The 22885-nt window shown below is 40.0% G+C and overlaps 1 protein-coding gene across 1 annotated transcript; it reads right to left on the bottom strand.

The window, feature by feature from the left end:
- Window positions 1-255: 255 nt before the first annotated feature.
- trpa1b (transient receptor potential cation channel, subfamily A, member 1b) lies at window positions 256-19075 on the bottom strand. Its single transcript, XM_069513043.1, has 29 exons — window positions 18948-19075; window positions 17516-17556; window positions 16509-16664; window positions 16010-16172; window positions 15645-15820; window positions 14706-14813; window positions 14409-14517; window positions 13735-13880; window positions 12446-12582; window positions 11282-11330; window positions 9608-9707; window positions 9423-9523; window positions 8699-8874; window positions 7473-7637; window positions 6623-6737; window positions 6211-6377; window positions 5869-5959; window positions 5682-5741; window positions 5496-5588; window positions 4975-5045; window positions 4699-4855; window positions 4481-4570; window positions 3978-4147; window positions 3772-3901; window positions 3146-3328; window positions 2729-2797; window positions 1984-2085; window positions 1757-1875; window positions 256-1378 (listed from the first exon to the last, which is right to left on the bottom strand). The coding sequence occupies exons 3-29, from the start codon at window positions 16605-16607 to the stop codon at window positions 1165-1167; spliced, it is 3360 nt and encodes a 1119-aa protein (XP_069369144.1). The 5' UTR covers window positions 16608-16664; window positions 17516-17556; window positions 18948-19075; the 3' UTR covers window positions 256-1164.
- Window positions 19076-22885: the final 3810 nt, after the last annotated feature.

Below are 22885 nucleotides of genomic sequence, written 5' to 3' on the forward strand. Positions count from 1 at the left end.
TTTGTCTATCAGCAAAAGACTTTCAGGGGTCGCGACCTCCACTGGGGCCCGGTGCTGGAGAAGCAGAGGGACAGGTGCACGCTCATGATGTCAGAGGCCCTTGTCTGTTTCTCTCACAACTTCCGATGATCTCCATTATGGCCACATGATAAGTGCGAGGCCACAGCAGGCACTGTACAAATCATAGGCAAATATAAATTCAGAGTTATGTTGTTAAATTATTATTGTCTCATGCAAACCCAACTATGATGTTTGTGGCTTACAAGACACCACAAATGAATGTTAACCAGATTCAGGAAGCTGCACTTAATGGAAGTTTAATAAATAATAATTGACATGGGATTCACTCAGAGCTATGTCTTCACCAAAATATGTGTTTCAAGTGAGTAAAAGGTTTGAAAATATTCACATCATTTTACACGGAATCCCTGAACCGGCAGATCACATCATGTTTCAAGCTGCAGGAAAGGTTCTTGTCAGGCACTAGACTGGAATCCTAAATAGAATATTCTTTTTCAAAAAAAAATATTTGAAAGTTTTGAAAGACTCAATTGAAAATATTGCCTTTGTGAGATTCACCTTCATGTAGAGATTTGATGTGAATCATAATTTTGCAGTGAAGTTTGCCACAGCACCAACAAACCAAAACATGGGAGATTTTCCTTCAAGCTCTTATTGCAGCCATTAATTATGCCTGAGTTGAAAGTCTGTTTCAACTCGCAAATTAAAAATTTGATGAAAACTGTCACGGCGGTGGTGACACATTATATTCAATAAATGAAGAAGCACATATTTCAAAGAAAGGCATATGTAAGATGTACGAATGGCAACACTGCATCCACACCACTAAGGGTTTAAATTCACCAGTCACAGGTAAAAGTTAATAAGATAATGTATTATGTAATTTCCTAGAACACGACTATGACCATAACTTTATGTGCAACAGTATTTAGTCTTTAACCTCTAATTCCTGAAAAAACACACAACAGTTAATTGCAGTTGTATATATATTTAACTATTAGATGAATCTAAGCTTCATAAAGGCTATCGCTAAATTTAGCAGAACAACATTTTGCAGGAGTCATGTAATAATGCCATGATTACCTGCATAATGTGGTGATATTTCACTTTGTAGGGTTATATAATGTTTCTGTATCATTATTTTTATTTTCTATCACACTCAATGGCCTTCATCAGCGGGACCCAGCGAGACACGGTGTGTCCTCTCGGCCCAGACCGACTCAGACTTGGCCACCTGCTGGCTTTGACGTTCGTGGGGCCGTCGTTCTCGTCAGCCTCCGTGGTGATCTCCATCTTCTGGATGACGAGCTTCAGGAGGCTGTGCTGCTTCTCCAGCAGGCTCGACATCTCTTTCATCCTGCAGAGGAGAACCAGGGTTTGTGTAACTCAGTGGCAGACCTTTATTTTTGTAGAATCATGTTCAGGCTTTGAGAGGCTGATGCTCCTGACTGGTTCCATAAGCTCATCAGAGAAAAGGGGCACATCTTTCTTTGACCTGGCCACAGTCTTTGTTTCTTTAAATCCACTAGGGGCTGCTCATGCATCAAGAACAAGCATTAATTGCACTTTAGCACAGTGACTTTTCACCTATGCATGAGATCATGAGCCATTTTAGTTGCCTTTAACTAATTCAATGTATCCATTATCTATAATCGCAAAGGTAATTTTAAATTGTATGAATCAATGTATTGAAGAACACACTGTAATATCATGTGTGTCCCACTGTGTGCTTTACCTGCTCTTCTGCTTCCTTAGCTCGTTCTCGATCATGGTGCAGCTCTGTGACTTGGCCTGCACACGACTCGAAACTTCAACTGACTCCTCACTGCCTATAAACAACTGCTGTATATAGCGCTATAAAATAAAAAAGATGGATAGGGTTAATGAAGGGGGAAATCTTACTGGCATACACAAGTTACAGAGACAAAACAATATGTTGCACAGCATGTGTTCGGAGAATACCCTGGAGCACTTGCGGTTGGGGTAGATGGTTATGGAGGGTTTGTCGACTCGTTTCATGAACCAGTAAGGGAGCTTATCTTCCAGAGCAGTGTGGAGTTCAATCTAGGGTCAACAAAGCAAATCTGTCATATCAGTCGCTTCTTACCATTAAATCATCTTCATCTTGTATTACAATCTGAATATCTGTGACGCTATAGTTGGGTTTTGCAACATATTTTGAATTTATGTCTTAATCAGTCTCATCTTGCATTTTAGTGTCTCTGCTCCAAGTTAAGGTCTTAGAGGGCTTCCAGAGAAACACAATATCTAGTCTGCTTGTTTTCCTTTCAAATTTCATGGGCTGTCCATCATGGATAAACACAGCAGACTGAGCAAGCACAGAGAAAGCAGGATAAAAGATGTGATGTCTTCTTTCATCTGCGAAGTCATGATGTATTTAAACTAGAATGGCACTAAGAGTGCACATACCTCCATCATGGCCCAACAGTCACATTTCATTTTGGCTCTGCACCCAATTGCACACACTCATAAAAATGCCTAATTTTTGTAATCAGGATTCATGAATTATCCTCTAAAAAAGCAACGAACATGTTAAAAATGTCTCATTCCAAATTGAAAGTAAATGATAACTTGTATCTACCCACTGATTCGGATCCACAACGATATTCAAAATGTTCTTCCTTGGTTCTTGCCCCACAGCTTGTCGAAATTAAATGGAAATCTGTTCAGTAGGTTTTATACATACCTGCATGGCTATTCTTTTCAAGACAGCATTTCTTTGTACTTCAGCGATGTCTCCAACTGCTAAACCAATCTACAATGCAACCAAAGACAAATAAGAACCATCTAGTATATATAATGTATATATATATACATATATTATAGATATAATATATGGATCTTGCACTTTAATCAGTATGGTTTGCACTTATTCAATTATTGTCTGTTATGTGTGAGTGCACCTGTGGAATGTACTTAACAACAAAGGAATCTATGACACTACCATGAAAGATCAACATAAAATAAGTATTTACACGAGAAGCAGATTCCACATCACCAGTGAAAATGTTGTCAAACACCTGAACATGATTCATATCTTCCTTAATCAATACGTCACACATGTAGCTTCATGACATACTGTGAAATGTAGGGACACACTTACCATCAGGTTCATCAGCAGTATGGGCATGAGCAGCACAAATTGCACAAAAATTAAGTAAGTCAGCGGACCGAAGGGAAGCTCGTTGTTCATGTAAGCTTCCAGAAAGTTGTTTTGGTAGTTCAGCTCCCCGACCATCATCACAAAGGTCTGCATCACTGAGAGCTCCACGCTGTCAAACTCTTTCTGAGAGGGACAGGGAAATGTATCTCACAGAGTTAAGAGATACACGACATCATGCATTGTACTTGATATCGTAATAAAATATGTATTGACTTGGTACCCACATGCCAAATTTAATGTTTTAGTTAAGTCAGTGAATACAAAGCAGTATATTCACACAACTTTGGCCGAATAATTGTGATATTTGTAGTGAGTATTCATGCTATGAAGAGGAGGATTATGTTTGGTTTTTGTGATCTTATAATTTTGAGACAGTGGACCAGCTCCATCTCCACGTAAAACTACTATTTTGCTTTTTGCACAGATCGAACAAAAAACTTTGCACGTTAATTTAAAATAAATTGAAAGAAAGTGAAAAGCAACAAACTAACTTTGACCAATAACAACATTTTAACAATCAATGGGTTAAAAATAGCATTTGCTGAGCTTAAAGTTTTTTTTCTCACCTGGTTGAGCATCAGTGCATGGAATGCTAGTCCAAAAGCGCACACCAGAAATATGAACAACATCACGATGCGGACCAGCGTCTTCAGGATCTCTCCAAACATCACAACATAGATTCCAACGCCCTCAAACCTTAAGAAACAGGAGGTTAAATGTGTTTTTCTGAAAAAAACACAGGATAATGAAAATGTAGTTAGAGTGATGTTACCTCTGGAGATAAAGGAGAAATCCAATCCATGAGTTTAAGACAGCTAGCGCCCCTGCTTGCCAGTGTAAAGAACCTTCCATGTTGACCATGATGGGGATTATGAACAACAGAGAGAAGATGGCTGAAAACCAGTCGCTGTGGTTGGACGAATCTTTCAAGTAATTCCAGCGCTTTTAAGAAAAGAAAAACAAAATAATATGACAAATAAAACAACTGTATACAGAGAATATCCTTGACCTGTGAAGCCATTGAAAAACACTTTAACTGTATATTACGGGACGTATAATGTGAGGTGACAGTGTTTCTTACAGCTCTAATCAAAATGACCAAGTGTGGAGGTGACACTGTGACTGCTGTCAGCCAGTTATCCTGCAGATCTAAATCACCGGGCACTCATCTTTCACACCTGATCGCTACTGTGTCCATACAGACCCGCTGCTCGGCCATATTTATGAGCACAAGCTTTATGTGAGCTAATGACATTTTTTTTTGTGTCACTGTACCTGTTGTGATATCTGCACCACTTCCTTCACGATGCAGTAGATGTTCATGGCCACGACCATCACCATACAGAAGGACAGATACACACTTTGCTGTGAAATGACAACTGAGATTTACTTTATCTAGAGGGACTGCCTTAAAGGCACATGAATCGTTTATCTTTAAAACAAGGCCTACGTGTGAGCTGTAATTGAATTCCGATCAGTACAGTCAAGAGTACCTCTTTGAAAGAAACAGGCACCATGAGGATAATTTGCTCCCCTGTGCTAGTGGTGTTCATGCTGGGCCTCAGAGTCACTATCAGTTGAGTGAGGGGCAGCAGGCCTAACAGGTACACAAACATGTTGAGCAAATGAGCCTTGCTCCCATATGCAAGCCTGTGGATTAAAACAAACATCAGTTAGAAGAGCGATATTAAAAGTAAATAATGCATAAATAGTTGAGTAGAGAGAATCAGTCAATATGATTGAAACACTCTCTGGGGGTTTACACAGACCACTTCATCGCCAGGTACTTTTTGCTGACAGGGTGTTCGAGAAGCTCGAGCCGGTTGTACTGCACCATCGCCTGAAGAAAGAGGAACAGAAAAAAATGGCCCGCTTATAATGGAAGGAAAGAACAGCCTGAAACATAAAGGCTATTAAAATGAAAACTGTCTACATCGTCGGGCAATGAACTACTTCTAACATTTGGAATATATCAAATAAGGTTGACAAAGGAAAAAGAAATTGTTGAAATTTAGAAAACACTTAGCAGCATGTCCATGAACATGTCTACACATAATGGAGAGCTGTTACACATTTCAAATCTTATTCTCACCTAGGCCGGCGAAAGACTGGACTACACTCTGAACCAGGCAGTGGGCCTCGACCATAGACTTTATATAAAGATGAACGACATGATATCTCTCTGAAAAGTGACACTAAATAATCCTGGTGGCCCCTTGGTGATTAGCTGCAGCATTGGTTACAAACCAACAAGGGACTACATATTTGCATATAAAAAAAAGTTGCTTACATTGAGTGCAGCCAGTGGTTTGCACCTCACGGAATTGTCAACATGCTTCTTTGCTGTGAGGGGAGCTTGAAGCCATCTGAAATTATATTCAATCTACACCACATGAAGTTAAAACTGTTAATTTGTTTTGCTTGTATATATGTATATAAGATATGTGTGGATGTGTGATGTTGTTGTGATGATTACGTGGTAGTCAGGACTGTTGTAGTCATTGTCAGATTCCTTAACACAGCCGTCCAACAGGTACTATTGAGGAGAATACAAAAGCACAGTGAGAGATGGTGCAGAGTGACACAGTAGTGAGCTACAGATACAATTAAGATGATCATTGTTCACTCAGATGTACGATACTAATGTGTTGTCAGCAGCAAACCTTGTAGGTCTCAGGCAGGAACTCAATCATGTCTAGTATGGGACATCTCTGACTTGTGCCAGGTGCAAACATTATTAATGCCTCAGCACATCTGGAGGAAGAAATAAAGAAATCAAAAAAACTCCTGACATCAATTGACACGACTTCTCCAAGAACCTGAAATCAATGTAAATCAAAATGTGGTCTTTTTGGCTTTTTCTAAGGGGGGGGGGGCAACTGACAGAAAAGTTGGTGTTAACTCAAATACATGGTTTTCGTGAACATCATCGTTGGATAAATGCAGTCCAATTTCTTTTGGACTGAACTTTAGGCTACTGCAGTTCTGCTGTATTAATAACTTACCTGTCACTGTCGATTACCGCATTGACCACATCTTTCTTGCCATTTTGAAGCGCTTCATGCAGGAACGAAGTGTCGTTCTTGTTTAAGATGAGCTCCGCTCCCCGAGCCAGCATCATCCTCACTGCAGCCACATGTCCCTCTTTTGCTGCGATGTGCAGTGCAGTGTTCTGGTGTATCAATTAATAACAGGAGACAGACTGGATTTATAATAACAGTGATGACTGTATTATTCACTGCCACTTGTACAGTATTTATCAGGGACCTGCCTGAAGACTGAGCTTAAAACTGCTGAACATCTTCAATTTTTAAAAAACCTAAATATTAAAGAACTGTACAAAACATCAACAGTGGCCATCACATTTTGGTGCAAAGTTAATTATGGGCTTTTCTATTTTGAAATAAAATTTCATACCCCGTTGTCATCTGTTTTATCCAGTAACTTGGGATTGGTTGACAGGAGGATGTCCATAGTTTGTGTGTATCCTTCAGATGCAGCATGGTGCAGACTGCTCCAACCCTTATAATCACTGGACACAAGACAAAAACATCCAACAGGAATCAGTGGGAGATGGTCTGACTCAAGGGCCAAAAAAAAGATGGCAGGCAGGTAGACTCCCGAGGCTTTTAGTTATTTCACAGGTGAATAGTTTTATTCCCAGAGTTCCCCAATATCCAAGTAACTTAGACAAAACAGTATTTCAGCTACAGACCAGCTACACCCCACAACACAGCTTCTCCTCTTCTCTGGGTCTGCAGAATGCAGCTGTTTATATAATGTGTTCAATTCACACCTTCAGCCTGAACCATAATGCGCAGGTAACTGGACGCAGTGTTCCTTCTGCACAGATATCTTCTAACATTATTTTACCCACTATTGAAGCTCCTTCGCATTACTCTTTAAAATGAAATAAATTAAAAAACGACTAATGCGGCTTAAAAATCACAAAAACAAACTTTCCAAAAGAAAGAAAACCCCTTTACTTGGTTTGCTCCAGTGATGTCATCCATGATATCACCGAGAGTATAAAACCAGGAAATGCTAAGTGGCGCCCTCTCATGGACGATAATGCATAGTGGGTCTGAGCAAGGCTATCTCGCTATCTCTACCTATGTGTCTAATCTACGGTAGAATGGTGAGTAAAGAGGATTTCTCACCAACTTTGTCACACATGAGTAAACTGGAAACACAGATGTGAATACTGCAAATAGCAAGTACTACAGGTTTGAATCAGTACAGATGTTTGGGCTGTCTGTGGATCTACCTCTGAAAGAGAGCTCCTTTACACAGAAGCAACTGCACCACCTTGATGTGTCCCCCTCTTGAAGCCAAATGAAGCGGAGTCAGGCCTTGACCGTCACCTTCATTCAGCAAACGAGAGTCTGTGATGGTCTCCAGTAATCGTTGACATGTATTGATGCGGCCATACCTTAAATAGAAGATGCAGAATTAGAAGAACATTTTTCAAACGGAAATGAAAGTGCCCGCATCACACCAAAGCCAAAGGTCGGGGTCCGTGACAGTGCACTTCCTCTTAGTGAATTAGCATATTGCTCAAGGACACTCAAGTTTGCTGGTACGGGGCTTGAACCTGTAGTTAAAATATGGAATAAAAGTTTTGTGAGTGTCAGTGATAAATGGTGCCACAAGCTGCGAGAAGACCTGAAGAGAGTTGACGTATCATCTTGCACTATGATCTTTCCTCATCTCCCAACCTTTTAAGAAAGGTCAGTAGCACTTTGTGTGGAGACAGGTGGATGACTGAAAGTATGATATTGCAGTGTGGCCTTTATTCGTCCTCCAGCTCTAATAAAATGGGGGAACATGACAGAAAAATCAATAACAATAATGTCGAACATCCCCTCATTTCGCACTATTAGCAGCATTTCTTCATGCTAATTGAATTCTATTCTTGTGACAATTCCTTCGGGTCATGGTGTAATAGGTGTATCACGGCAATTAATCTTCAAAAGGAGGAAGAGTACAGAAATTTCTCACAGCTGAGCAGTGAGGTGACGGTTTCAAATGTGGTTACACTGCTCATTTTTCATCTGACAACTGTTATTAAATTACCAACATGAGTCTTTAAAGTCTTTAAGGCCTAAAGGAAGATTGTGTGTCAAAGTCCTTTATGAAATGATTGGCTGGCGTACCTGTCTGTCTCTAACTGGCCTGCACTCATTTTTTAGACAGGGAAGATGTGTAGCTTCACTCCCGTATAATAAAGCTATTATCAAAAACAAACTGAGTAATGTATAAAATAACAGCTCCACAGTTTTAACAGTCATACAGGACGATACTTGCTGTGGGTGTGAATATTAGAAAAGAAGCAAAATAACAGGAAGAGAAGATCCATGCATCCCACACTGGTCTGAGTGACATCGCTGCTACTCCTCTGATGAAATTTGTAAAGTCTAAGCAACTCAAAATCGGTATTGTTTAGTCCAGTGGTATGGGAAGCTGATGCCCTCAGGGATCAATTGAACTCACTCGGCAGCAAAGTGCAAGGCAGACTTCTTGTCCTTGGACTTGCATGCGAGGCCGACCTGCCCCGAGAGGCCCAGCATGTTCTTTACTGAGTCATGGATACCCAGTCTGCAAGCGTAGTGGAGCGGGGTGCAGCCGTCGTTGTCCTCCCTGCTCAGCAGCGCCTTCACACTGTTGTGCTGGAGTTCAAAAACATTATAAAATCCATTGCATTGAAACATTATAATGAACATTTTACGGTAACGTTGATTTAACAATGCTTCTTGAGTCTGCTGTAGCAGTCATGCAGCATAAATGTCAAACTTTTATAGCTAAAGTTACAGCATATACAAACATCCACACCCATATACACATACACTGACATTTTATAAATAGGCTAATAAAGCTTTGTAATGGTATTTGTACAGGGATACAGACTGTATACACACACTGTCTGAAAATAATTATTTAATGTAAATACATCACCCTTATCTGTGGCTCATTTGAGGGCTTTGGCAGTACTATAGCTTATTAGTATCATTATTATAGATAAAGTTATCATTATCTTAAAGGACTATCGTCTGGCTAAGTGAGAGTGTAAAGAACCTCATCTGCTGGTCTTTAACACATGCAGCTGAGGCTCAAGGCAAATTATACGAACCATTACAGAAATTGGATTTCAATCTCTTGATGACATCTTTACCTAAGCAGCGTACAATGCATATCAAACAGACGACACTGACAGTACCTGCAGTACTTCTTGCGGAAGATTCTTCAGACCCTTAGGCTGCAGAATGGCCAGGTGGAGGAAGTTACAACCGCATCTGTCTGTCGCATTTACATTTGCCCCTGAAAATATATAAAATCAGAAGTGTGCACAGCCTGCATTTTATATCGGCATTACTTGTGGTGAAATACAATAATATGGCTCACCTTTTGACAGCAGCAGAGACACAGTTCTCCATGCTCCACAGCTCGTGGCCAGCAGCAAAGGAGATTTTCCTTTACAATCAGTGCTGTTTAGGTCTGCACCCTGAGTAGACAGTAAACTAAAGCCTTAACATTACAACATCATCAAGTTATTCATGCACTGCATAAGGTCAGACATGTATAGCAAATGAAATGAAATGGGCCTTTCCGCTGCATTTTAATTTTGAAGATTATTTTTAAGTATGTCAGGGGATAATTACCTAAAACCCCTCCCCTAAACAGCAGTTGTCCAATCATTTGCTAGGTGGGGCACATCTGCTCAGCAACTGCACCTCTCCAAAAGTGGAAACATGGTGCATATATGGAGGATAACTTGACCAAGGCTTCAAATTAAAAGATTAGAACTACCTCTCTGTGGTTGTATGCAGATGCTAATCCATGCAGTTTCAGTCTACAGACTCACATGAGGTCACTGTGACCTTTGACCACTGAAATCGTATAGTTCATCTTTGAGTCCAAGTGACATCTGGTCAAAATATAAGAATTACCCTCAAGGAAGACTTCAAGGGACAGAACCATGTTTTGTGAGGCCACCGCAACCTTGACCTTTGACCTCTTTCAACAAACTTGAATCAGTTCATCCTTGAGTTCCAGTGAATGCTTGTACCAAATTTGAATAAATTTCCCAAAGGCTTTCCGTCTAGCTCCATCTTTCAAACCTTTATTTAAAAATTAAACTTATCATTTTAAAGGATAAACAAACCCTTATTGATGTTGTCGGATTACTTGTGCCAAAAACACTTTGACATTATTCCTGTATAGTAAAACACCAGGCCAAGCTCCTACAGGGCTGACACTGAATGATGGGTAGCGTTTGGTGCCAGGTGATGTCAATATGTTGGGCATTGCAGTGTTTGCTAACAGAATGAGTTGACAGGAGATGAACTTGGACCCCAGTTCTTTGTTGTCCTAGTAACATAGTTCTGTATATATGCACTGTAGAGAGTACCAGGTGGCGACAGATGTCTGCAAGCAATAGGTATTCAGCTATTAACCTCCACTGAACTGAGAGGTGTGTTTGAAATCACAAATAGTTTCCTTGCGGCAATTGAGCATGCAGTTGACTGGAGGCTGTATATAAAGATTGGACAAAGCCAAAATCAGCTTGATCACCCCCTGGTGGCTGGCTGCAATATAGGTCATAAATCTCTTCCATGTTAGTGGGTGGGACCACCAGGGCCCAAAATTTCTAGCGCCGCCCCTGTGTTCAGGCGGTAATATTTTGCAGAAAGTTTGGTTTTAATTATGTGTTTGATGCTCCAAAAACAGCCAACATTGTGATTGGCAGCTTAGACTGATTTGTGATTGGTCAGGTGCTACTATGGCTCCGTCCCCCGATCGCTACTGTGCAGACTCTGGCTCCAATTTCGTAAACTGGCAGCATTATTAATATCTGGGATATTTTTGCTTCTTTCACAGTGCGAGGAACTGGAGATGCAACAATCATCTTTGTATACAATCCATGGAGCAGATGCAAAAACTATTTAATTTGCCCTTCAATTAAAAACACATTTTCAGTCTTGACGTCTTTATGTCACTTAAGATTGATAAAACTGGACAATGTTGAGAATTTCCTGTGCATAACTGCTGTGAGGTGTGTGTGTGTGTCATATTTACCAAAGAAATTAGGTACTCCACCAGCTCTGTGTGGTCAAATATTGTTGCCCTGGAAAAGTAAACACAGTTGACTTGAATGAGCCGCACGCCACGTGACTCAGATGAATAAGGACAATCTGATTCTGCTGCGTCAAAGCGTGACATAACCAGCAGATTTCTCTTTGTCATTACATCTCTTGGCTGCGGGATAGTAATGATTCAGTGACCTGCTTTAATAACTGGTTCCTGGTATTCTGGTGATATTCTCTCTCTTAAGTAGAGGAAAGATGATTTCCACAACTGAAATCTGCAAACCACAAATAATGCTGTGTCTGAGGGGAAATAGGAGCATTGCTGTTGTTGTTTGAGTAGATATGTGTGAGACACCTTCATACAGCATGTCCAACCGTGCAGCAGCTTTTACTCTAGTGCTGTACATGCCAACACAAATAGATTTTAGATAAAGTCAATGTAGGAAGCATATCTTTATTATGTATTTGTCTTTATTATTGTCCCCAATTAAAGCTCATTATTCTGCTAGCCCTGCCAAGATTTTTATTTGTTAGGTTATTTGTTTATTACAGTGTTATAGAGCTGATATAATGCAGATTGATGCAACTCTGTTGGGAATATAATCACAAATCTATATGCGGTGAATGCATTGGCATATGTTTCAAAGGGGAGAATAGTGCTAATGAGGACATGATATATCAAGAATTAATAGAAAAGATCAATGCGCCTGTACAACTAACTTATTATTATTATTACTAAATTATGCTAGAGCCATGTTAGCATAGCTTAGCATAAAGACTGGAAACAGAGAGAAACTGCTAGCCTGACTCTGTGCAAGAACCTCTAAAGCTGACAAATGAACAAGCTGTGTCATAAAATTATAGTACTATGGTTTTACAGGTGATTATATGCCAACGTTCTTTACATTACAAGAATTTATATTGGTTGGTTGGCTGGCTGTTTCACAATATTGACTCCAGTCACTGAGCCCAGCCAAGACACACATATAGCCAACCGTGGTAAATATCTAATTCTTGACGAGAAAGCAAATAGATTATTTCCTAACATGTCCTCAATGGTAAGCCCAGAGTTTAGGTATAAACACGAGCATTGGACCACCATAAGCGTGATTAATGAATTAGTCCCAGTGATGGAGGGATAGGTTAAGCCCACCTGTGCAGAGGGGTCTGACATGCCCCATCAGTTAGATTGATGATGTCTTCCACTTGGTCGAATGAGGAGAGCATCAGTTTGACTACCTCAGTCGCACCCTGGGTACAGGCAAAGTGCAGCGGTGTGGACCTGTCATTCTGCAAAGCATCGGACATGGCAGTGTTATGAGTTATGAATATTCACAAGCTCCTCAAACATGCTTGTGTCTGCTCTATATGGCGACACAGTGACATACTGAGTTGGACAGAGAAGAACATAAACACACTCAAATTAGTATGCACACAGGCTCTTGTGTACAAGTACACTTCCCCCATGTGTATTAGCATTAGCAAAGTATCTCCTAGACTTGCTGGCTGAACACTGGGGACTGTAACACAAGCCTTTAATGAGATAACCAGGACAGGCAGAAGGAGGCCAGTGATCGCTCCTCTCGGTTCCACAGTGTAAATGGAGGTAATTTGTATCAATTTGGGCAACTGAAGCTATTACAGTACTCACTATTCCTGCTGTCGCCCTGGGCACTAGCCCAGGGCAAAACACAACGATCACTCCCAGATGGGCCTGATGAGACTGATGTTTGAGGCTGAACCCCTTTGCCAGGGAAAACATCTGCCTATACATGTGTCATTTGCCTTCGCAGGTGTAGGCAAATGACTTTGAGATTCGAAAGCAATGCAAATCTGACATAGCATGGAATAATCATGAGTCCATAGCTTCCAGGTGAATATATTGTGTATATTTATGACTGATGCAGGTGGTAAAAACATTAATAATATTACCAAACACATAAAAAAAATCATTTCTGCTTATTTAAAGTTGAATGAGTAGTCTAAGGCTACATTCATACTGCCATAATGTTCATAATGTTTTAGTATAAAACTAAATTAAGTCACACAAGCGTTTTGGCGTCATATCAGTTTTAATCCCCGACCACACTAGCATGCCTGAACAAGTAAATCATGTGAACACTTGTGTGCCCTGGGCACGTGCATGCCAATGTACATAGGAGGCATTTGGTTCCGTAGGCTACATTTTGACTGAAATACCTAATCAGCAACTTCATTGTTTCCAAATGTCTCAGTTTCTGCTAGTCCAGACTAAAATGGGGGCAGCAGTGTTTCCAAACCTCTCTTTTTTAGTGGCTCTAAAACTGCAAGGTAGTGCAGACACTTGGTGTATCTGTAAACATACTTGATGCATTTTCAAATAAAAACGTAGTAGTATGGATGTAGCCAAAATTTACGCAGGAGGAAACCGAACGGAAACTCCGAACGGAGTGATGTCAGTACCTGTTGCTGGTCAACTCTGGCCCCAGTGGCAATGCAGAGGCGGATGGCTTCAATATTCCCACCACGAACAGCCAGATGGAGGGGACTACTCTTTGACTTGTCTAAATAGTTGATGTGAACAACAGTTGAGTGACCCAACTCCTCTCCTACAGGGAATAAAGAAACAGTTTCTTAATTATAAATACTGTAGTTAATGCTTGTTGGTATAAGCATATTTGTTTGTATTGCTAACAAGCTCTCAAGGGAATTTCAATTGCAGGACCCCCCTTTTTTTAACTTGAAAATAACATTTAGGTTCTTTGTTTTCTTTTTTAATAAAAGGAAGTAATGAGCAATGGAATCCGTTCTTGCTGAGCTTCTGTGTGATTTCACAAACTGTAAAAAGAAACCATTAATTCTCTTGCAATACAATAGCAGAGTCATCATAAACATTTTGTCCCCTGACTTAGCCTTTCTCCAAACCACAAGATTTACCCAGCGGACTTCCCACCATGGATAAACCCACTGTCAATCTGTGGCATCTGGCCTGTAGACAAAGTGCCATGAGAATTTGTCTGTGCAGGCTGAGGTGAACTCTATTGTTATCTATCAGCCTAATGTGCAGTTCGGTGAAAACTTTTTCATTATTGTCAGCACTTTCAGCTTTTGATGATAGATCATTTGTTGTGTCCTACCGGCCTTCAGGATCACTTCCATGGCTTTCTTTGCACCTGCGAAGGCAGCTGCGTGGATAGGAAAATGCCCGAGCTTGTTCTGTTGGCAGAGCCGCCCTCCATGCTTTAACTTTGACAGATTGGGGAATTGATGGGGAGGTAGACAAACAAAGACAATTCTTTGTCAGAGACAAAGCTGCAGTGGAGTGACTGTCAGTTTAAAGCAAAGCTAAGTAATCTGTTCTGTACTGACGGGCAGTTTTCTTTTAAAGACTGGTGAAGGTACAACACAATTGAACAAAAAAACATTGTACATACCAATATGCTTAGAGCCTCACAGTTATTGATAGAGCTGGCCAGTATCACTGGGTTGTTCCCAAGGTCTCCCTCCAGATTACAGTCTGTGGCACTGTAAGACACCAGCAGCTGGAGGGGGCAGAGATAAAGACTTAACAGTGTGTATGCATATGTGCGTCCTTCCTCTTCAACCATACTGCAACCTGTGTCACTTTGTGGACAACAGCCAAATGCTATGGGGGTGACATTACAAAGTCTTTCAAAGTTCAGTTTTTGTCAGTTATGTAAAGAGTTATCAGATGACTTTAGAAAACAATGGCTGCATGCAATGACAAGTTCATGTGGTTTCAAAGATGATAATAGAAAGATTTCAAGGCTACTATCTTTCTCCTTTTCCCACAACCAAGACAACCTTTTGTTATGATGGGATCAGAGAGAGCTTGGTTTGTAAAAGTCAGTGGGGAAAATGTGATTTTCATATCCATACCATAATAAAGATGGATGACATGACAGTTCCTCAAAAAATGAAGCTAAAGTTTCTTGATCGCCCCCTGGTGGCTGGCTGCTGTATTGGTGATGAGCCCTGCTTCCTCCACAGTACAGGATATGACATTGACCAAACTACGAAGTCAAAAAACATGTCTAGTAAATTTTGTGATTTTAGAGGAAGTGGTAGTTTTTTTTTATCGCACTTATGTTTGTTCAAATTCAAGTTTGTCCATTAACTTTGGTTTTTATTAGTTATTTGTGGCTGTAAATGTGAAAAGTACTGATTAACAGACTGTGACTTGGACCATCTTTATATACGGTCTATGATCTGCACATTATGATGTGTAAGTGTACTGTGTATGTCACATATTTTAACATGACTGGTGCAACCGCTGTGCAAAACACCTCTGCAATGACCTTGCTATCACTCAGAAAACCTTTATTTCACTTGAACGCTTTTGGCCTGTTCACCTCCACCAGGTTGTTGTGTCCACGGTTGACAGCCAGGTGCAGAGGGGACAGGAGGGCTGTGTTGAGGATGTTGGGGTTGGCCCCCAGGTCCATAAGAGCCCTGCAGCTCTCCGCCTTGTTCTGCTCCACTGCCCAGTGTAGGGGCACGTTGCCCTGCTCATCACAGCTGTTCAGCTCTTGGAGAGGATGCACGAACACACAAACACACACACAAATGTGAATACATAAAGATTTACACATGCCAGATACAAATCAAACACTTCATTCGATACAGTAACTTAGAGGCATGATTATGGTGATTCACAATCCACATATTTCACCTGTGCTGGAGTGCACCTTATGATCGATGACTGAGGCATGCTTACCCTGTGAGTCTATGACAGTGGTGATGAATTGGATGAGGGTGACGTGGCCCCCTGCGGCAGCGTGATGAAGGGTACTCGCTCCGTATTCATCTCTCTCACTCAGGACCTTTGGGCTCTTCCTCACCAGGTTCTGCAGGAGAGCGAGCTCACCCTTCACGGCCAACTTGAACATAATAGAGGAGAGAAGTGGAAAAGACGTCTATCCACGTGGGCAGACAGATATTTTAACAATGGCCATTGTGTGGTTTCTGATGTAATAGATGATATAAGAGATATTTGTACATTTTTCCCTCACGTAACATTATTATACAATCAGGTCTCTATTCAGCTCTTCACAATGACTTGCTTTAAAGTTTCACAGAACTGGGATTCGTGATAGAGTGTTACATAACTTACATTGTGCAGACTTGCAGAAGAAATAAATCACATCTTAAAATGTCAGTTAGTTGTTGGTTAGTTAGTTGTTAGAGTTTTTCATACAGCTTGATGTCAGTTTCACCTCAAATACGTTTCGGCTTGCCAGGGCTGGATCGTCTTCTTCTATCACATACGAATACGAGCTGTTCTGTCGGGTCACCTCCCTGTTTAAGTTCATCATTCAACAGAGCCTCCACGGAGACAAGCCCCCGTGTAGAGTGACGACAGTGACACGTGTCTAGACGCAAACATGTACACACACACAAACATGCACCATAGTTTCAATTAAGTCCTGTACAGCAACTGAGCCCACACGAAGGAAACATAAAGTGTTGATTGCCAGAGAGGGCAGATGACGCCTTAAACCATAGACTCCTCTCGAGGAGTGTATCCCATGGGGGGGTGTGGGTACAGATGACTTTGACTCTATCCAGAAGGGCATTCAGATCTGCAGAGTATTTGGAGGTTGGAGCCCCTCTGTTTGAAGAAAGCAATTATGTTCGTCACAGCTGGGGGGCAGCGTGTTTGAATCTGTCCCAGGTGTCCTTGCTTGATCCTGTGTGAGGACTGAGAGAGACCTTGTAATTTGTGTCGCACACAAGGTCCCTCGGTCACATTCATAAGGCCAAAAGGCATGTGACATTTTTTAGGTGGGCAAATTACCAGGTTGCATTTATGTCGGAAAATTCTCTCGACCTTATGCAACAGCGCTTTCCTTTCGGTGTACACTGTGATTGATCGAAATTGTTTCTCAGGTCAAAACAGCGGCAATGTCGGGAGTCACATTTTGAGGAAATTATTTTCTGTTCCTGTTCCTAACTTTTGATTTAAATCACATTTCTGTACAACTGTGCTCAAACACCACTTCTAAACAGAGAGGCTTTTATTGGCTCCTTTAAGGTTAGCAGCGTGACTCTGATCTCCGATCTCCAGACTAGAGATCAATAATTAACTTTAACCATTAAGAACCATGGTCACCATGGCAATTGATTTAATTCACCTCTTGTCAGGCAGCTCTGCAGATTAGTAATGGATTGTTCTAACATGCAAATGAAGCAAAACAACCACAAGGCAAAAACGAGCTCTTACTAGAACATGTGGGCTTCGGTCGACTTCACCTCAGGCAACAGCTGTGTGGTAGATACACAAAAACAAATCACAGAGATTAGAAGCAATATGGTATTTTGATACATGATATAAATCAAAATAACAATCTTATTGTCTCATAAACAATACCTCTATTCTAATAACTTGTTTCACTTTTTTGCTTTGCTGTCCTGGGTATGAGATTTCCTCAATTTGTGCTGATTTCTATTGGATGGAGGATTTTGAAGTTGTGCTTCAGGAAAGGAAGTTTTGCATTAGAAGATTTTATTTGCAAGGTTTGGGAAAGAGGGTAGAATGTTTTTACTCATCAGCAGAAAAATAATTGCAACTTGCCATAGGTGTCCTAAAAACCCATGTTTTTAATGTGCACAACATAAAAATTAAGAAAATTACTTTTCTCCTGAGGAAGACTCACAAATGCAAGACAATATATTTTGTTTGTAATAAGATACATAATAATTTATTCCATTATGATCCATCAGTTATTAAATACTTAAGTCGTGACCACAATGAATTCATCCACTGCACCTATCATCTGCACCTCATATCTCACATCCTGTGTGGAACCATATATGACCAAAGGAAGCATACACCACTGCCTCATTTGCCTCTAATTATGTGAATTCAATAATGACCCAACGTATGTGAGACCCTCCCTGCTTATTCCTCATTTCCGAGCATCAGTGGTAAATAATTGTCACTGGCCTGTGTCAATGAGCCTGCAACTGATCTGTTTGCAGAAGCCGAGTGTGCAGGAAGTGCACTAATGGACACACGGTAAACAGATTTCCACAGCTGAGAAACAAGCAGACGTTGAAATCTCATTTAATTGTGACATCCTCACATGCATGTGCTTTTATCTCATTTATTTTATCGTTTAAGAACATACAGTGGTATTACTCATTCATATGAAAACATGTCTGCGGTGAGAATTTAATTGAGAAGCATAATTAACTCAGAACACTTTCAATGACCTGTCATTTGTAATAATAGATTGATTTCTAATGAAGAAACAATTTTTCTAGCAAAATGACAAAAATCGAATTTAAAGAGGCACAGCTATTAGACATATAATCATACTTATGATCAGGGAACTTAAAACACAGTGATTATCAAACTTAATGCAAAACTTTATAAATCAAATGATTATCTCAAATAAATAAGGAAAATATAAAATGAGGAAGTATGTTGCTGTATTCAGTGTGCACACTTGTTGGATGTCAAACATCAAATACTGTTTGGTTAAGTTTACATTTTTAAGTGACACACCAGCTGAAACTTTCAAATAAAACACATTTTCCTCAATGAAAACATTTGTAAGCATCCAAACTAGCCCTAACATTTCCATTGGTCTTTTTGATGAGATTATAAAGTTCAATAGTTAAAGACGGAGCCAAAGATGCTGTGTACTTACTGTGTTTGTGTGATGCTGCTGACGAGCTGGGCAAACTGGATGCTCTTCCTCACCACTGCAATAGGGCTTTAAATACTACGGGGAGAGAGCTACTTCCCAGTCTGTCTCCTGAAGCCTACAAGATGCTGCCCCCTGCGACCGAATGACTCTCATGATGTTTTCACAGACAAGAGAGCAAGCCCGCTCGTTGAAACGTGAGAGCAATGCATTCAGCAGCAAACACTGCTCACTGTCTTCTCCACTCCTGATAATTAAATAAGTTGGATGCTTGACAGCCTATTTCGGAGAAAGGTGATCTTTAATTTTAATGGTGAAAAGATTTTTGGAGCTTAAGTCCGAACATGAAACTCATACGGGAGGTAGCAGAGGACGTGTTCATGTCCAAAACAACCTTTTCGATCATTTTCCAGTTTCCAGTCCCCTCATTGCTGTTTTTGATTTGATGTCATCCTGAAGTCTAAATGAACCACAGCAGGGACGTGACCACCCAGCTGCATTTACCATAACGTATAACATTTATCAAACCATTACCCAACCGCCCCATACAAGGCCTGGTCTGCTTCACATGTTCAAAAAGCCAGACACTCTTGACAAGAGAGAATGAAGACAACCTCTAAAACCTCCTTGTTGATCGTGGGGATTAAGGAATATTCCTCAGGGAATCTTTATCAGGCAGGATTATCAGATAAAGTATATCATTAACCAAGGATTATACTTGCATTTCTACCAGCATCATCATTAAGCAAATAAGTGAGACTTAATGATGACAACGTATAACGTATACTCTCTCTGCCTTGCTAGCAGAACTGATTTATAAATATTTAGTAAGTTAACAACACAGAAGAATATTAATGAATGAGTCAGAGAAAGGACAGGAAGAAAAAATACTTTACAAATTGTGACTGTACTTCTTAAAATAAATCCTAAAATAAAATAAATCTTAGAGTAAACTACCTACCTGTATAGAAAGCAGGTAGTAACTGATAATACTTTAACTTTAGAAGACTTTTGCTTAATGTTGAATTCAGGACTTATTCCACTGGACCAAATCTATTATTATTATATTTGTATTATAGGGAAAGGACAGTTACATTAGAACAAAGGTTCCAAGATAATGCATCACAATAACCTCCGATTTTTGCTTTTAGTGACATTTCTCAACAACTATCAAATGAATTGCAATACAATTAGTGACAGATATATATGTCTCTCCTCTAGATAATTTCTCATAACTTTGTTGAAGCCTCAATATTTTATATTTTGATATCATCAGGTCAAATTTAGGTCAAATACTCAAATTTTATTTTGTCCTATCTGATACTTAGTAAAAATCAGAATGCCAACATGCTAAGAATACATGATGTCATAATGTAAATCAAGTTGGTAAAGTTTTGTTTTACTTTTGCATTAACACAATTATCACAGTGAGTTCATTTCGACATATAATTTATAGGCATTATGTGCTGCTGAATAATTTTTTAATATTATTAAACTAATTGTCTTACATCCAACTCAAATTAGTGTATCCAGTCTGCATATTCTGCAGTGTCATTGTGACTTGAGGGTTGGGCAGCACCCAATCAAAGAAAACTGGAAATACTGGAAAAACAAGTTGGTTTGGTTTGTAGATTTGGGGTTTTGTAAATTGTCTAGAAAACTTTAGAAAGAAAAATATATACTGAATATTTATTGCATACCTGTCTTACAGTCTGAATGGAAACCTATAGAAATAACTTGCAGTTGTTGACACAGGACTGATTTATTGCAGCCATATAATAATTAATGAACCAATACATCTACAAACAAGCAAAAACATTTTTTTTATAAAACTCTTCTTTGCTGCAAAGTAGCAAAGTACAAAACTATCCATCACAGTAAATGTCAGCAGGTATGATTTGCTGAGAACCAGAGTCCAGATCTACCAACTACCAAAATTAATATTTGCCCAGTTATTGTTCTTATCACCGAGATGTCTTGTTGTCTGAGCAATATTTGCTTAAAAGCCACACGTGCAGCAGAAGCAGCGCACAAAGGGATCATTATCTCTCCCACTGAGCTTGATGAATGGCGATCTAGCTGCATTACACATATAAACATGAGTAATACCTGCAGAACAATATGATTGAGTTTGTCTTAGAAATTAGCGGTGGAGGCTAACGTACTGCACACAGAGGGAGATGGATGTGAGGGAAAGCAAGGTCAAGTGATGAACATGTGTCGTGTTTTGACTAAATTTGTTTCAGGGATTGACTTTGAGTGCTCCTGTGTGTCTGATCGGTAACAACATGATTTGAATATTCTTCCATTCAGAGGGTGGAAACGTGTATTTAGCGGTGAAGTGATTCCAATGTTGGGATGTTCCACTGCATCTGTCGAGAGAAACCACAACTGCTGATGAGTCGGTGTTGGAAGGGCGACTGAGGACTGAATTATACATTTACCCTATTGCAGCATATAGTTTCCACACTGTAAAACTCACCACAGCATAAAAATGTAATTTCCTTTATGGCTCCCCACATACTCACCCATGCATGTGTTACCAATATTACAAATACACATAAAAACTTTATTTCCTGTTTTACACACTTTTCCTGATTTCCATATTGAGCATTTTAATGGAAACAGAACATCCCAGAGCAGCTTGGGACAATGTCTGAAAATCAGGTCAACCATGAAAAGAACAAATGTAGCGTGTTGCTCACATAGATTTTAAATAAAGACAACGTGTCTCCACTCCTACTATCAAGAAGTGAATCAAAAATATCCCGGATACAAACAAGGCCATCTCGTGCATTTGGATCCAGAATCTGGACAGTAGCGATCGGGGGATGGAAACACAATGTCAGAAACCATCTTTATGAATCATTAATCGTCAATGTCCTATCCATTAACATGGATGAACAGGATTTGTGATTTATGCCACAGCAGCAAAACGTTTGGAAACAGGAGAAAATCTGCACACCCAAAGCTCCCGTTAAAGGATTTAGTCATGTTGTCAATCTTAACACAGAAAGTGGCTGAGAGCAGCGATATGCAGAGTGCATTAACCACTGAGTTGTCAGTCAGAAGTTCACTACAGCCTGAGTGGTGTTAACGTATGGTAACATGTGGCATTGCGTTGGCGTTCCATCATTTATAAATGAGGTTTACCTCATAAGAGTGGTGGTGTCCTTGGGGACGGAGCACCTGCCACACAGCTTTTTGACACTTTATTTGTCGCTGCTGAGGAGGCACTCAGCTTGTTTGACTTTTCCATCCAGATCCACTCAATCGTAAACTAAAGCCACTTCCCACGTCAATTAAACCATCGTGACTCAACAAAACTTTTGTAAAAATTCTGCTCATTCTGCACAATCTCGTGCACTGACAGTGACGTGCCTTTCAGACAGTGTAAATCATTTGGAAATGGGGATGCAAATTTCAATATAAATGTGTTTGCACGGAGAATCTCTTTAGTCATACCGGGGATTAGATTCTTTCAAAGCGTGGAATTAAGAGCTCAAAGGCCTGCTTTTCAGGCTTTAATGAAATATGGAGTCATGCCAGAGAGACATATTTAAATCATTTCCTTTTATGAATGGAACAAATGGAACAAATGCAATACTTGTGTTTCACCATGTTCCTTTTCTGGGAAATTAAGACTTGCTGAAATTTGGAGTGAACAAAAAAAGGGAGGAACAATAGAACACATTTACGATAACAATTCTCCCGATTATACTCAAAACACTGATCTCAATGTTTTGCTTCAGCCACTGGCTCTTAAATTCTGGATTTGCATGCTGCCAATACTCAATAACTCTGCTTTCCTCAGATTTTTATTCCTGATAAAAATTGTATTCAGTATAAGGCAGCACTCTATATTTCCAGCTCTCTCTATATTTTCATTCTGCTATCCCACTGAATCAGCTTTGATGGTTCACAGTTCAAAAACTGTCCCC

The sequence above is a fragment of the Paralichthys olivaceus genome, chromosome 17 (assembly GCF_024713975.1).
Source record: "Paralichthys olivaceus isolate ysfri-2021 chromosome 17, ASM2471397v2, whole genome shotgun sequence".
NCBI classification, from domain to species: Eukaryota; Metazoa; Chordata; class Actinopteri; order Pleuronectiformes; family Paralichthyidae; genus Paralichthys; species Paralichthys olivaceus.